The 16,430-nt window shown below is 31.9% G+C and overlaps 1 protein-coding gene across 5 annotated transcripts in view; it reads right to left on the bottom strand.

The window, feature by feature from the left end:
* DROSHA (drosha ribonuclease III) overlaps positions 1 to 16,430 on the bottom strand; it is a 103,047-nt gene that overhangs the window by 13,691 nt on the left and 72,926 nt on the right. For all 5 annotated transcript variants that reach the window (XR_007949278.1, XM_051969891.1, XM_051969892.1 and 2 more), the window contains 5 exons: positions 16,058 to 16,160; positions 14,030 to 14,100; positions 9,828 to 9,872; positions 8,477 to 8,634; positions 7,429 to 7,534 (listed from right to left, as the gene is read on the bottom strand). Coding sequence is in view for 4 of the 5 variants with exons in the window: in XM_051969891.1 (XP_051825851.1) it covers positions 7,429 to 7,534; positions 8,477 to 8,634; positions 9,828 to 9,872; positions 14,030 to 14,100; positions 16,058 to 16,160 (483 nt within the window). In the remaining variant the exon portion in view is untranslated. The remainder of the gene's footprint in view (positions 1 to 7,428; positions 7,535 to 8,476; positions 8,635 to 9,827; positions 9,873 to 14,029; positions 14,101 to 16,057; positions 16,161 to 16,430) is intronic.

Consider the following 16,430-nt stretch of genomic DNA (forward strand, 5'->3'; position numbering starts at 1 on the left):
GTATTTACATAGGGAGTGAGGAGAATATGAATTTTTCCCAGCAAAGAGGTCTGAAGGCTGTTCTGATAGGTAGGAGAACCAGAAACAGTGATGTTATGACTTCAGAAAGAATGGTCAATAGTATTAAAAGAAGTCATGAAGTAGAAGGATTGAAAATCATCAAATTTGGAAGAAGGAAAGGAAGGGGGAGAAAGGCAGACTCACATAGTGTGTGTGTGTGTGTGTGTGTGTGTGTGTGTGTGTGTGTGTGTGTGTGTATAAAATGATTAGCTGTTGAAGCAACAACTATACAAAGATGTTTTTTAGAAAACTGGCTGAGAAAGTAGGGAAGATGTTGGTTGATAAATAGAAGGGATGGTAAGGTTTATTAAAGGACAACAGTGACTTGGATATTTTGCAAGTAGTAGGGAAGGAACCAGTTATAAAGGAAGACATTGAGTGACTCTTAGAAGGATAATCTGCTAAAAAAAAAATGGGAAGGGACAGAATCAAAGCCACATATAAAAGGTGTGCCTTTAGTAAAGAGAAGAACCACCTCATTTTTAGAGACAGGTAAGAAAGACAGCAAAAAATGTATAAAGCTTTTGAGAAGTGAAAGGAAGAAATAAATAGATTCACAGTACATGGATTCAACTGTTTTTCAGTAAAGAGGAAAAGTTCTCAGCTGAGTGGAAGGGGAGGTATGCAGGTTTGAATAATGATAAGAATAGCTAAATTTTACACAGTACTTATTAAAATACTAGGCAATGTGCTAAGCACTTCATAAATATTATCTCATTATTTCTTGCAACAATATGGGGAGGTTAAGTACCATATTATCCCCCTCTGACAGATGAAAAAATTGAAGGAAATAATAGACTATGTGTCTACTACAGATATTATGTATCTGAAGCAATATTTATACTCAGAGTTTTTGATTTCAGGCCTATCCACTTTGCCTATCCATTTGCATGTGGCTTTGCTTCTATCCTTTTCCAATTTTTCTAGCAGATTATCCTTCTAAGAGCCCCTCAATGTTTTCCTTTATACTGGTTCCTTCCCTACTACTTACAAACATATCTAAGGCAGTGTTGCCCTTTAATAAACCTTACCATCCTTTCTAATTATCACCCACATCTCCCCTACTTTCTCAGCCAGTCTTCTAGAAAAATCTATTTACAGTTGTTGCTTCAACAACTAAACACTCCATATACATATACTATGTGAATCTCTGCTTTTCTCCCCCTTCCTCTCCTTCCTCCAAATTTGATGATCTTCAGTCTTACATTTCCTGACTTCTCATTTTAATACTATGGACCACCTTTTCTGAACTATCTTAACACCACTGTTTCTGGTCCTCCTATCTATCACAACAACTTTTAAACTCCTTTGCTAGTAAATAATTCATCCCTTAGCTACTCTAGAATTTGGAACAGCTTTTGTGGAAAGTGGAGAAGGGAATGGAATGGACTGTCTTGATGCAGTGAGAGCCAGGTTGAGATTAAATAACTTCTTCCAGTTCCATTTACTATCATGTACTGTTAAATTAGAGTTTTTTTCTGCTGGCATCCAAAGGCACATATTTCAAATAGACTTGCTTTTTGTTTCAAATATTTGTGGGAGTTTTTCTTGCATTATTTCCAGAAGTTAAGCCATTTCAGACTTTTTATTTTATGATGGTTTAAAGAATAATGATCCTCAGATTATATCTGTGAAATTTATCTCCAAAGTCAGTCATCCTAATTGCACAGAACTCACCCTTTAAATCTTGCATTTTGATTTTGCCCCATCTTTTTATTTTTAAGTTCCAAGTCTTCCACGGATTTTTGGAGTAGCTATTGTTCAAGTAAGCTATTAGCTGATATGTGTTCTAAGTCGTCTATGCTCATTTTAAAATTTTTCTGAACTTTAATTTTACTAACTTATTCTTTGCTTCTTTTAATTCTATGAACCTTTTGAGTTTCTTGTTCCAATATTATTTTGGCATTTGTTTTTTCTTTATTCTGTATAGTCACTACAATATGTTCTTTCTAAAACGCTCATTTTTCCTTATCAGTTTTATGGTTAGTTTGCCAGTGATGTCTTCTACTTTTACCTATCCCCATTTTACTTTATTTGATACATTTTGAATAGTATGAATTTAAGCCAAATCTCCCTTTTAGCCTCCTTGCTCAAAGTCCCTTTCCATTCTATTGTAGACACAAGAGCTACAATAAATATTCTGCTGGATCTCTTCCTATCTACATCTAATTGACAATTTTCTTCTATACAGACTATAAAATTGACTATTAAAAAAAAATCATGAGAAGCTTAAAGATTAAAAAAAATAGGATTACAATAAATGTTTTAAGTTTCAAAAAACATAAGGTATTTGAATGAAAATTTTACATGGCTAACTAGTAAAATAAAATAGACCATCATGGAAGGGTAAGAAAACTGTAAATATTAAGTCATCTAATTGGCTAAATGGATAGAAATCAGGACTTAAGGTCAGGAATACCTGAGCTTATATCTGGCCCCAGATGAATTTTGTAACCCTGGGCATGTCACTTAACCTCTGATAATAGGACCCAAATCAAATAGCATACAACTCACCTATCATAATTTAAAAAATCATAAGAAATCTTTTTTGTATCATCTATTTTGACAATCTGATAAAGCTTATGAACTACTTAGAATGCATTTAACTAATTGAAGGAGATGCTAAATTTCAATTAGTAGTGAAAATAAAAATATAAGCCATTCCCACCTCTACCCACACTCCCTCAACATACAAAACATTCATAGACTCTAAAATTTATTCACAGGGATCCATGGACTCTACATTAAAAACCTCTGAATTAGATGAACCAAAGAAAAACTTGATAGATATCACCTTACAAAGCTAGGCAGAAGTTAAAAGTCAGGAAACCAGCTAAAAGAAATAACAGAACCATTTATTAATAACTATATTTTCCACAGACATCTATACTATATTTTTTTATAGCTGTAGTTTTAAAAGTAAGGGAAAGAACACTTGATTTTTAGTTTCCAATTGAACCTTACCATCTGCATAAACCTAAGTAGAATAATTTTTTCTCTTAGGGTCTCTTCTTCACCTGTAAAATGAAATTAGCTAGATGACCTCTCTGGTCTCTGGTAATATTCTTCTCTATAATATAATATTCTCTGGGTGTAGATTTCTTGGGGGCTTCTAGGAACAGCCTTAGTTTCAGTTCAGAGTAATAATCACCTCAGATGCAGCCAGGAATTAAAGTTCAAACTCTTTATTGTTTCCTTTTAAATCTTGTCTCCTTCCTTGGGCCCAGTTAGCTTTTTTAGAGGCCTATCTCTCTCCTTGGTCCCTGCCGCTAGTCCTTTGCCTCTGCCAGCTTCAGCCTCTAGCTCCCTCTGAATTTCCAGCCAGCACAAAGGTGGAATATGGAATGAATCTGACTCCGCCTCCGAGAGTGGGTTTGTGTCTTAGTGGGCTTCCTCTTTTGTGGGCTTGAGAGCTCCTCCTTATATATGCTCTCTTAAAGGTGTGAATCTTGTGGAACTCTAATGAGTACTAAGTACATCTAAAGAACTGTTAAGCACCCTAGTAAACAACCATTGTCTCTATCAATTCCACTGACTTAGCACCTTGTAAGAATTCTAACAGGTCCCTTTCTAGGTCTTAGGTCCTGTGATCCTGTGTCTATGCATAAGTTTATATTGATAATAAATACAGTGATTTTAACATTCCAACTACCTCTCAACTTCAATTCAGTGGGTTCTTGAGCAATCAAGTAGTGATGTAGACAAAGGAGAGCGAGGGCTTCAATAAGAGCTTGTTTAAAACAAAACTAAGAATATATCAAAGATCAGAATCCCTAGAGCTAGTCTTACATAAATCACTTCTCTTAAAATTCAATGATTGGTCCCAAAAATCAAGTGAGAAGGAGATAGGAACATCCAGAAATATTTCACTTCAAAATAAATCTTTTTACTTAGCAAAGAGAGAGCAGAACCAGCAAAATAGCATGAAAGGAGAGTAGTACATTTCACTTCCAGAAACTGATATTAAAGATCCCAATTTAATCAAAAGGAACAGAACACTGAAGTTACTGAAAAGTTGGAAAATATGTTAGACAGTAGTTAAGATTCTTAATTGAGGGTAGATATTTCATATGCAAATACTGTTCTAATTATACCAAACACATTCTTTCTGGGGAATAAAAATAAGAATACTAATAAAAATTGAAATTTATGCAAGATTTTTAAGTTTTGCAAAGCACTTCATCTCTATGAGGAGATTAGACCAAATGACCTTTGAGATTCCTTCCAGCTCTAGATATACAATGCTCTATCTTCATTCTGATGCTTATTAATACCTTCCTGGACAGACTTTGAAAACTGAGGTAAGTCAAGTAACCCTTCAGTGGCCTAGACCAAATTGTATAACAGGTATCAAGCTATACTGGTAGAAGCCATTTCCTTACTCAGAAAAAAATGTTGATTTGCCTCACAGCTACTGAGTATCTGAGGAAATACAAAAATTATGTCTCCCCAACTTTAAATAAAGCCCCTATTTAATCCCTTCCACCATGATCTTCTCCAGATTAAGTATTAGAACTATCTTTGAATAAAACTAACCAAAGTATTTATGCCAAACATGTTAACACTGTAAAAAACAGCTTACTGTTTCCAAGCCTTTCATTTTTTCATAATTTCTTCAATTCTCCTGATTAAATCAGGAAGATTCAACTGTGTGCCTGCCTATTCTTTATCACCCGTGATATCTTGTCCCACCTTTTCTCTCTCTAAAGGGCTGTTTTATTTTTTCTTTTTAATCATGTCTAGTCTGGGAAGTATAGGGGCTACTCACAGGCCCTATCCCATTTTCAGCATAAAAGCTTTGGCTTCTCTCTGCTTTGCTACAATGTGCTCCCCTCATTCAGTAACCAAATGGTCTCCCACTTCCCAGGGGCTCATTATATTAACCATATTTAGTTTAGTGTGGACACCTGAATAGGTTAGTCAAATGAAATTCAGAATCCCTAAGTTCAAAAGAACCATCAGCTTAAGCCTCCTCATTACCTGGGATTATGGGTATGTGTCACGAAGCCAGCTTTATTTTTTAATGAAGAACTATCACTCTCCCTTTTGAAAAAGAAAGGAGTGAGGAAAGGAAACTGAAAGGAGTGGAGACTAGAAATATACAGGACTAGTGTAGGCAAAAAAAATAGGAAGCAGTTATGACAGACTTAAGAGAGCACCTCAACTATTTCAAATTATAATTTTTAAATATAATAATACAAAAATATTTTTCTCCTACACTGTCATCTCTCTCACTGTCTCCTCTTTCTCTCTAATTTATTAAGAAAATAGTGGTATTCTTCCCTGAATTTCTTTGTAAATTCTGCTGCCAAAGAGAAACGAAAATTGAATCTACCAAAGACAAACATAGTATAAAACGAGGAATTAATTTATCATTTAACTTAGTCGCTTGATTTTGTAGTTAGGGAAACTGAAGCAATGCTGGAGGGCATTTGAACCAAAACAATATCTACCCATCACCACCTGAAAGAGATCTCAGGAGGAAAACTTAAAGGAATATCACAGATAAGTTTCAAAGTTCTCAGATTAAGAAGAAAATATTGGAAACAAAATGGAAAAAAAAAATTAAAAATCATGGAGCTCTAATAGGGATTATACAAGACTTAGCAGCTACTTACACTGAAGGACCATACATATGTCTTAGAACACATTTCACAGAGCAAAAAAGCTAAGGTTATAACCAAGAATAATTTATCCAGCAAAGACCACTTATAAGGGACTCAATAAGATCAAATTGTTTATTTCATATATGTGAAAATATAAGCAGTATTCTTATGACTGTCATCAGGGTAGTTTGAAAGAAAGGCATGGACTAAGCTGAATATTATGGGGTGATTCTAAAAACAAAAAAAAAAAATTGTGCAGGAAGATAATTCTCATATAAATGAGATCTAAAAAGGCCGTATGTGCATAAACCTTTTTTATACAAATAAACTCAGATATAAATAAGTGAAGTAATATTTATTGTTCATAGGTAGGTAAAATTAATAAAAACTTTAAAATGACAATTTTACCTTAACTAATCTATTCAATGTTATCACAATTAAATTATTTTAAAAATTTTTTTTATTTAGAAAAAAATTAAAAACTTCATTTGGAACAACAAAAGGTCAGGAACTTCATGATTAACAATCACTTAATTAAAAGTACCTTGTTCCCTAAATCCATTTCTCTCTCAGATCAATCATATACCATCAAATTCTGTCTGATGGGACATAATCTAAAATTGATTTTTTTTACTTACTGGAAACATTATGAAAACTTTGAAAGGAGATATCATCTAATTTGTAAAAGTAACCTGATATTTACAAGTATTGAAAATTAGTTTAGAAAGAAGACAGCTTCTTATCCAATTAAACCCAATTCATTTAAAACTTTAATGACAATTCCCAATATTAATTTGTCCAGAAACCAAGGAAGAAAAATATCTTGAAGTGCTCCATCATGTTTTCTTCTTGCTGCTTTTGTCAAATGTGCTATCATTTCAGTAAGGATCTTAAAAGAGTACTAAATTAAAAATGAAAACCCAAATTATATTGCATACATGTTTTGATAAGGTATAAATGGCTATATCTTGGTTCATCAGTCCTCTCTAGGTTTAACTCCATTTCTTAATAGGTTTGCTAAGGCAGTTGAGTTTAAATGACTTGTCCAAGGTCACACAGCTATGAAGAACTGTTAATTAAATATCTGGGATCATATTTGAACTCAGATCCTTCTGACTTGAGAGCCAGTGCTCTATCCATTGCATTATCTAGCTACCCCTGCTCATTTCTCTACAAGGCCAGAAAAGCCCCCTCCTTACTTGACTTCTTTTGCTAAAATAACATTCTACTCTTGCAGTCTCTTCCTTTGATTGGGTGATTCCTCTGGGACCTGTATTTTAAAGAAAGCCCCCATGGAGAATAAAGCAAGTCATCTCTCTTATTCTTCAGTCTCTCTGTCAAACTCACTTGTTTTCCTAATCCAATCTCCCTTCCCTCTATTTTGGTTTTCCCCATTAGAATATAAACTCCCTGGGAGGAGGAACTATCAATCTTTCTGCCTGTACTTGTATTCCTAGCACTTAGCACCATCCTTGGCACACCAAGGTATTTAATAAATGCTTACTGACTTGATTTGACATTACTAAAACGTCTCATGATTCCTAAAAACAAAAATATCAGAGAAACATTCTATTGCATTAAAAATAAGTTTTAATTGTTAAGTGAACAATTTACATATTAAAATGATTAGAACCTTATTAGAAGTTACTGTAGCTAATAGTGAAACTATTAATCATATGCAGAATATGTCATTAAATATTTTCTTAAATCTTATTTTCTGTTCCATAATTGCCTGTTAGGAGTGATTTATCAATAAACTCACCGTTAAATGACCTTCATGATGATCAGGAAAATGAATGAATAAATATTCTGTAGCTACTAACTGCATTATGGAGTCACCCAGAAATTCCATTCTCTGATTATGGCCTCTGAAAAATGAAATATCATACCAAAAGATCAATAAGATCTCGAGGAAAATAAAGCAAGAAAAAAGATCATTAAAGAGAATAAATGTACCAGATTTATTCTGGAGCATAAATCAATAATTATTAATTTAAAAATAATGTTATAGAATCTCCTAATTGAAAAGAGAATGAATTCTGTGTTTGCTGAATAACAGTTGACACTTGGAAAGAAATTTAGATTTTAAAAATTATTTTAAAATTTAAGTAAATTCTAAAATATAGATCTAAAAAAATATTGCTAGAATAAAGGTTCTTAACATTTTTTTGTGTAATTGACCGCTTGCTACCAATCTGAAGATTGGGGACCCTTGTTGAGAATAATTTTTTTTAAGGAATTAAAAAAAAATTCATGAGACTATAAAAGAAGTCAGTTATAATGAAATGCAGTAATTAAAAACAATTCACATAACAGATCCCAAGTTAAGAATCCTTCACTTAGAGATGGTGATATCTGATATATGAGAAATACGCAAGAATCAAATGAAAATTTGGTGTCAATGACAAGCGTAATTAAGATTTATTTTTTAGTCAATTCATGAGAAAAGTGTTTAAAAATCCATACTCTACTTCAAAGTTAATATAAAAATCCATTAAAACAAATAAATTTCATACTTTGAATGGAGAAATATACATATGATTTTAAAAAGCATTCCAAAAATTGGTTAACTTGAAATATTTGAAATTCTGATGGCTCTATAGTGATTAACTTGTTATGAAATTTCAGAGAAGTCCTACCCTTTTACTCTAAATAAATAGATCATAAAACAAAGTGATCATCAGATAGGACATTTAGATAGTAGACTACTCACTAATCCTACAGTATAGCTTCCAATCTATTCAAAGAAAATATGGTGAAGACTGACATCTGTATTACCTAAATAGGCCTGCTAATGCTACTCAACTCACAAAGTCAGATGATTAAATCCCACTGTTCTCAATGTGAATGCTCGTGCCAAAAGTCGAACATGTGTAAAAATGACTCCAATAGCTTCTTCAAATTCTGTAAGCTTCTGTAATACTGGAGAGGTTTCAATAAGTTGTCGATCAGTATTTGGCTCTTGTAGCTTCAGGAAAAAAACCCAAACAAACAAGATGTATTATATACATTTCAGAATATTAAAGTGTTTTATTTGCAACTTAATCGTCCTTACTGGTTCCAAAACAAACAAACAAACAAAATCTTCTTTTAGAATAATTTTTATGTGTAAATCAAGCAGAAATATTTGAAATCTACATTTCTAAAAAAAGTCTTCCTCACCAGTCCTCAAAACCTGATTTAATAAGAATAAATAGATTTAGTATTTACAAAAGGTTCTATAATAGCATTTTCTAACCCCTTATCACATTATAAAATCAAATATTATACAAGTATTATACAACAACTATGTGTTGTTGTAGTGGCCCTTCAGAGTAGATAGGATGGATAACTGCATCAATACATTGATTGAAGAACAGCAGGGAGAGACCAAATTAATTGCCTTTAGTAACTGCTCTAGGTCACTTAACTACTCTGGGCCTCAGTGTTTTCATATATAAAATGAAGAAGTATGACCAAAGGCTCTCTAAAATTTCTTCCAACTCTGACATACTAATAGACACAGATCATTCCAAAGAGTATTAACATCTTCTATTCAAATAGAAATCAATTCTAACAGTGAATCGTTATCCTCTGATAAAGAGAAAATATAAAAATTAAAATCAAGATTCAAATTTTTGCCTAATATATCCCATGGTGGTAATAAGTCATTCTTTATTAATGAAATATTTTTCAAATTTTTCAAGACAGTTATTACAAATCCTACATATGTCTGTATGTGCCAACAGAACAGGAGCTCCAGTTCTGTGAGAAGCTGTACAATAATAATTAGCATTAATCCAAAGTGCTTGAAAGAAAAAGAAATCAAAACAACCAGGAATTTTAAAATTAATTTAGCTTAAAAATCTCAAATTTGATTACTTACTTTTCTATAAAACATTTTCATTATTTTTTATTCTATAGATATAGCAGACAAATTGTCATCAAACTAATGTTTTAATATTACCTCGCTGACTAACTCTTCCACACAAAAACTCTAATTGCCTTATGAAGTATTGCAAAAGACAGACTAGGTGATATTTAGCATCATTTTATTAATTACTCAATTTCCAATACTCAGGTGAATTTCATAAAATCTTTAAGTTCAGAATTTAAAGACAAAAAGTGTCATAAAATCTAAAACAAAGCAAAATCACTAAGTGAAGCTAAATAATTACTTACTTGGAGTGGGTGTAGTGGATAATTAAGCCATACTTCTCGGAGGTCCTAAAAATTGAGATATTTTTAATGTTCAAAGGATTCATTTAATATATTTCAGAATAATAAATAAAATGTCACACTGAATTATTTTAGATGCTGACTGTGATTATTGCAAATTCAAAATAGTGCTGGTAAACTAATTATGTTAAAAGTATATTTACTAACTTAAAACTGTCTTTAGTGTCTCCAATTATATTGTCAAAAAAAAAAAAAAAAAAAAAGCCAAAAAGTCCTCTATAATATAAAAAGTTAATATCATTGCTTAAGCTCCTAAAAAAGAAAATCCTTTTCTAACTTATACTATGCAAAAAAACTTAAAGTTACAGACAATTCTAATAAAGTACTTCAAACCTTTTTTTATTTGCAGAACTCATTCACCATTTAAAACAGGATATTGTTAAGTTGGAAGAATCAAACAGAATGGAAAAAGGCTTTTCAATTAAGCACTGTATAGACTGATCTCTTGTACAGAAAGGAAGATTTTGGATAAGATGTGATGTCCAAAAAATATTGAAGAGGGGGCTCAACTAGTTCTCCCTGCTCCCACAGAGCTGAATCAAGAGTAATGGGTGGAAATCAGAGTGAGGTAGATTTAGGCTTGAGGTAAAGAATAACTTCCTAACAAATGGTTAGCCCTAAAAAAGTAAAATAATCCAACTTGGGAGGTAGCGATTCCCCTTTCAAAAGTTTTTTAAGCAAAGGTTAGAATGACTTGTTGGGGAATCTCATTAGAGACGCATTGGTTTAAATGTATTCTGAGGTCCTTTCAATTCTGCCATTTTTATGAGTTTGAAGGTTCTCAAAATTGAGTATATAAGTCTCATACTTAGGTAATCAGAATCTACAGATACTCTATATGAATACTTTTTCAAGAGAAATTATTTCTTCTCACTCAATCTATAGTCTTTTGACTGATTTTCTTATCTTGTCCAATACTTCAAGTCAACTTTCTTATAGTTGTTAAAAATATTAATATAGAGAAAATATTTTCAACGGTTTGCCTCTATCTTGAGGTTATATAAAAGACAAACTAAGCTATCATTTCAGAGTATAATCCTAATCCACTTTCCAACCTTATTTGTTATTATTCGTTATATAGATAAAACATATTACTAAACTAGACCCCTAGCTATTCCAAGAGCACATTTTGCTCTCTCCCTTTTTTGTGTTCTTTAATAGGTCATCTTCCATTTCTGGAATGTACTCCACAACTTATTTAAAGTCAAAGTCCAGATCAAAAACCACTTTTTCGAAGAAGTCTGACTTGATTTCACTCTTGGATTCCACTCTTAACATTTTTATTAGTACTTTGTTTAGAATTATCTTTTATGAACACATTTTATCTTATATCAAACATATCTGTGTCCTATTTTCTTTGAATCTCCTGCTTCAAGGAAATGTTTCTCATAAAAGAATCATTTAATGACATTTTACTGAACCTGCTCTTTCATTCTAATTCTGCTGTCACCACCATAAATAATCTAAGCTTTTACTATCTCATAGCTGGATGACTTCAACAGCTATCTAACTGGCTTCCGTGTTTCTATTCTCTTCATTCTAATCTATACTTTCAGCTGATTAAAATGATCTTAAAAATGATACTTGTCAGATTCCTCCTTTGCTCAAAAACTTTATTTGGTTCTAGATAGGTCCTATTATCTAGATGAATATTACAAAATTTATTTCCAATTTTCCCTCCCAATATGAATTGCCCACTGTCAAATCAGTCATATCACTGCTTCCCAAAACATTTTTGTCTGTTTCTTGTATTTTTTTACTCATGCTGTTGTTCTGACGTAGAAAGTCTTCTTTCCATCTTCCTTCAAGGCTCATGGTATTGATATTATTACTATTGTTAGTTATACAGACCATTACTTTGGTCTACATCTGTTTCCTTCTTTGAAATATTATAATGCTTTATCTAAACTAATAATTGAAGAATACATACATGCAAAACATTGGGATAGGCACTGTCTAGACAAAGACAAGAACAAGAAATAATCCTGGCTTCCTTGGAGATCACGAAAAATAAGTAATAGGAGATAAAATATATGTACACAAATAACTATAATGTGAAAGTGAAACAGGAGAGGGTCTAAGTATAAGATTAGAGTTCATAGTAAAGATTACTTTTGACAGGCAAGAGGAGTAAAAAGAAGAGGGTGAAAGACAGAAAACATTTTATTGAAGAAATGGAATCTGAGTAAAACTGAAGAAAATGGAATTAAGAAGCCACAGGAGAATAGCTTTTCTGGTGTATAGGGTATTTAAAGAATATTTCTTTCTAAGTTTTAGGGAGGAGGATAATTATGGTGCCTAATTCCAGGCAAAGGTAATGGGAGTCACTGAACAATTCGGAGCAAGGGCATCAAAAGACCAATGCTGGACTCTTTACTTTACCAGTATGAAAGATCAACATAGAAGAAATGAAGATTAGTTCTGAAGTTATTGAAATAAGTCTAGGTTAAGAAAGTAATTACATTGAATATAGACCATAGGGGATGAATGTAAGATACTGTGGAGGTAAGAATAACAAAAAGATTTGAGAACTGGTTAGATATAGGAAGAAAGGAAAATAGATGGAGTTACCAAAAATAGCTAATGTTTCAGTGACTATGAGGATGTGCCACTGATAGAAATGAAAAATTAAAAGGGAGAGAACTATTTTTTTCTGTAGAGAAAAGTTAGTTAAAAGTGTAGGTGTTAAGTATGAAATGTTGGCAAGACAAAGACAGAAGCATAAATTTGAAGCATGGGAGAAAGACTAGGCTGGAGACAGAGATAATATAGCAGTGATAGCCAACAGAAGTAAATGACCTATAAATAAATATTAACAAAGGGGAATCATAAAGATCACCAGAGATGAAGCAGTAGAGAAGTCACAGAGGAAGATGTTAAGGGTGACAGTGAAGTGTCACAGATACCAAAAGAAGAATGACCAACTGAGCCTGAATGTCACAAAAAGCAAGCATGCAATATACCTCTAAACACCTGGGCTCTGTTCAGTTTCACAAAAGACCTGCGCTTGGAAAAAAAACAACAACAACAACAACAACAAAAACACCTGGTCTTCAGTAACCACATGTATAAAGCTGCAAGTAAGACCTTTGGAAACTGAAGTCAATATGAAAATATAGTATGGTAACTAATATTAATAAAAAAAAGTTTCAAGATTGAAGAAAGTCATAAAACAGTTTCTTTCTACAAAATATAGACAAATAAAAATGTCTGTTTATATATGTAAGAAGATGTGTATTTCCTTCAGAATGTTTCCTAAAGGATAAAATATATATATGAACTACTATACAGATCTTGGGAGGAACAGAAGAAAGAAAAATATATATGTTTAAAAGCCCAAGATAATTTTTTATACTACTCTTATTTTTTTGGAAGTAACACCAATAAACATAAAGGGCCCTTTAAGGTTGAGAACACAGGCCTACTACATATTATTGTTCTATAAAGACTGTTACAATCTGAAGTATATCTTAACTCTTTCTTTAAATGTCACATTAATTATTCTCTCTGATTATAGAAGAAATACACTCCTAATATCAACGATTAAAGATCTCTAGCAATATAAAACTTCCAAATATAATAATTTGCTAACAAGAACTACTTTAGAATCTAATAAATGTTTCAAAACTAAAATTTTTTAAGGAAAAAAATTCTTAGTCTTGTCATGCAAAGCAATGAAATGACACTACAAAATGACTACCTTTAATGGAGTCTCCCAAAAGACTTAGTGCTTAAAACTTAAAGATTTAGAGAAAATCAGAATGATTTGATTTCTTTTAATTTTATATGAAATGGGACAGCTAGATGATACAGTGCATAGAGCACCAGTCCTGAAGTCAGGAAGACCTGAGTTCAAATCTGATCTCAAACACTTAACAGTTCCTAGCTGTGAGACCCTGGACAAGTCACTTAACCCCAATTGCCTCAAAAAAACAAATTCTCAAACACTTAACAGTTCCTAGCTGTGAGACCCTGGACAAGTCACTTAACCCCAATTGCCTCAAAAAAACAAATTTATATTAAATACGTATTAAGAAATTTATCCCATTTCTCACTAAAATATATCAAGTTTTACTGAAATTAAAAACTTATAAAAAGAGATAATTAGGAAGAAAGAAGAAAGCCAAATTATTTAAGTTTAATACCTTGTCATTAAAAAGTAAACGCCCAAATAACTGCTTAGCTTCTTCAAGGCTTCCTTCTAAGTAAACAGCTCCTACATGACAGGAACAATATGTAAAAAGAGTTGTATTAATTCAGTAAAAATTACAAATCCCTTTAAGTTTTTTTTCTAATTTAGTAATATTTTATATTACAAAACTGAGTTAAACACAAAATAAAATTTTCTATTAAGAAGATGGAAGCACAAAATTTCATGAAGTGATGATGTATTTGAATCATGTAAAAGGAATTAAAAGAGCATGAGCTTTAATAACATGACCTTTTGCTTTTCGTTTTAATGTAAACTTCAGAAAAAACGTACGCATCTAAGATAAATCAAACTAAAGATTAAATTAAAAAAAAAAACCCAACCCAAAAGCTATAGCAAATACATTGAAATACATTACAAGCTAATGTCATAATAATGATAAATTGTATGCAACACTAATATTTGCAATTCACCTTATATCCATTATCTGATTTCAATCTTCACAACAACACTGAGGTAGATGCTATCATTATTCCCATTTTGTAGAAGAGGAAAATTGAAGTTGACTGAGGATAAAATGACTTTCATAGTAGGTGTCTGAGGCAAAGTTTTTGTTATTATTTTTTTTAATTTTTAGCTTTAAAGCTATACAGATAAAAGATTAGAAGCTGATGAATATGAGCCTGGGATCAGAGGCACGATTCTACTGCTCAATGTAAATTGGGATGACAATAGTCTCAAATAAGTGTAAGAGTCCATATCAATACAGTTAACTATTAAGCAAATAATGTATTGTAAATATTAAACAGAACTGAAGTAATTACTACTACTATTTCTACAAGACTTACCTTTTACTTCAAAGATTTGTGATTTAATTCGTGTGGGCACTTTCTCTACTGACCAATGATCAAAAACTCTTTTGTGGTTTAAAATGCCTTAAGGAATATTCTTTATGAATTATTATAATTGAAAAAAAATTCATATCTAGTGGTTACCCTTCTGGTGATGTTTTTTCTAATTTAGCTAGACTAGACCTCAGACAGAGTTTGTTATCAGGTTTATAAACCTGAAGCTTTTCCAGTTTTTTCACTAAAAGCTCAAAATGGCAGTTTTGTTCAAGCTGGCAATGTCTTTCAGAAGATATAGTCTTTGTCATGCTACAATCAGGCATCTGAGAAGTATTGTAACAGAAAATATACTGTCAAACATGTATTGAGTTTTCCAAGGAAGCAAATGAAAATGAGGATATAACTACCAAAACCTTTGTAATATGGTCATATACACTTAATATTTACCTAATAATTGCCTAATTTTTCATTTAATGCATTCTACAAAAGATAAATTTATTTTTAAATATTTCATAAGTTTTCCTATCCATTTTAGCATTAATAATTTGAAAGCATTAAAATACTATTTAGTATTCATGTTCTCCTGTAACTAAGCTAATTTTATTGTTTGTGAACAATAGCTTCCTATATATATATATATATATATATATATATATATATATATATATATATATATATATATATTTTAAGACTGAGAGCTTTTAAAGCCCTCCACAACTTTTCCAGTCTTATTTCATATTGTTTCCTTCAACAATTTTCTGTTCAGTTCGAACTGGTTTGCTAGCCATTTCCCACAAATCACTTCCAACATCTACCATTTGTCCCTTTGCACAGATTGTCTTCCATGTTTAAATGCACCACTCTTCCACCTCCAATCTCTTACCTAAGAATTTTAAACTTTCCCAAATTCCTGTTGTTGAAAACCTTTTTTAAAAAAATCATTTAGGCTATGCTTTGTATTCACATATCTGTTGTATCTTTCTTCTCCTCCTCACCACACTCCCAGAAAATGAAAAATATTAATTCATTTTTATGTTTGCATCATTAGAGCCATTTAAATAAATATCTGAATGGAATTGGATTAAATTAAATTAAGTACTTTATATCTGAAAATGTATTCATTCATGAGCTAAAACTTTACAAGAAAGAACCTGACATGTAATAAGAGATATTACCTATTAAGGCCTCAAAACAATTTGCCATAGCATGGCGAAGGTCTGATTCCCGACAGAGGTCAGGTCCATGAGCATAAAGCATGAATCGATCCAGTTCAAGTTTCTACAAATAACAAAATTATGTAAAATAAGAATACAAAAATCAAATTGAACAAAATCGATCATAACAATCTGACACAAATATGTAACAATGATTTCAGTCAGGTGAGTGCCACTAATGTATAAGGTCCTTTTTGAATATCCTAAACCTTTTCCCATAGGCTATCAAGTCTAAGAAGAAGTATGGGAATCCTATCTAACCAGGAATCTCAGAAAATAGATCAGAATTACTGGGAGTTAGACGAGATCTGGGAAGCCTCTGGAAATGTTAAGT

Source organism: Antechinus flavipes, chromosome 1 (assembly GCF_016432865.1).
Source record: "Antechinus flavipes isolate AdamAnt ecotype Samford, QLD, Australia chromosome 1, AdamAnt_v2, whole genome shotgun sequence".
In the NCBI taxonomy this organism is placed as follows: Eukaryota; Metazoa; Chordata; class Mammalia; order Dasyuromorphia; family Dasyuridae; genus Antechinus; species Antechinus flavipes.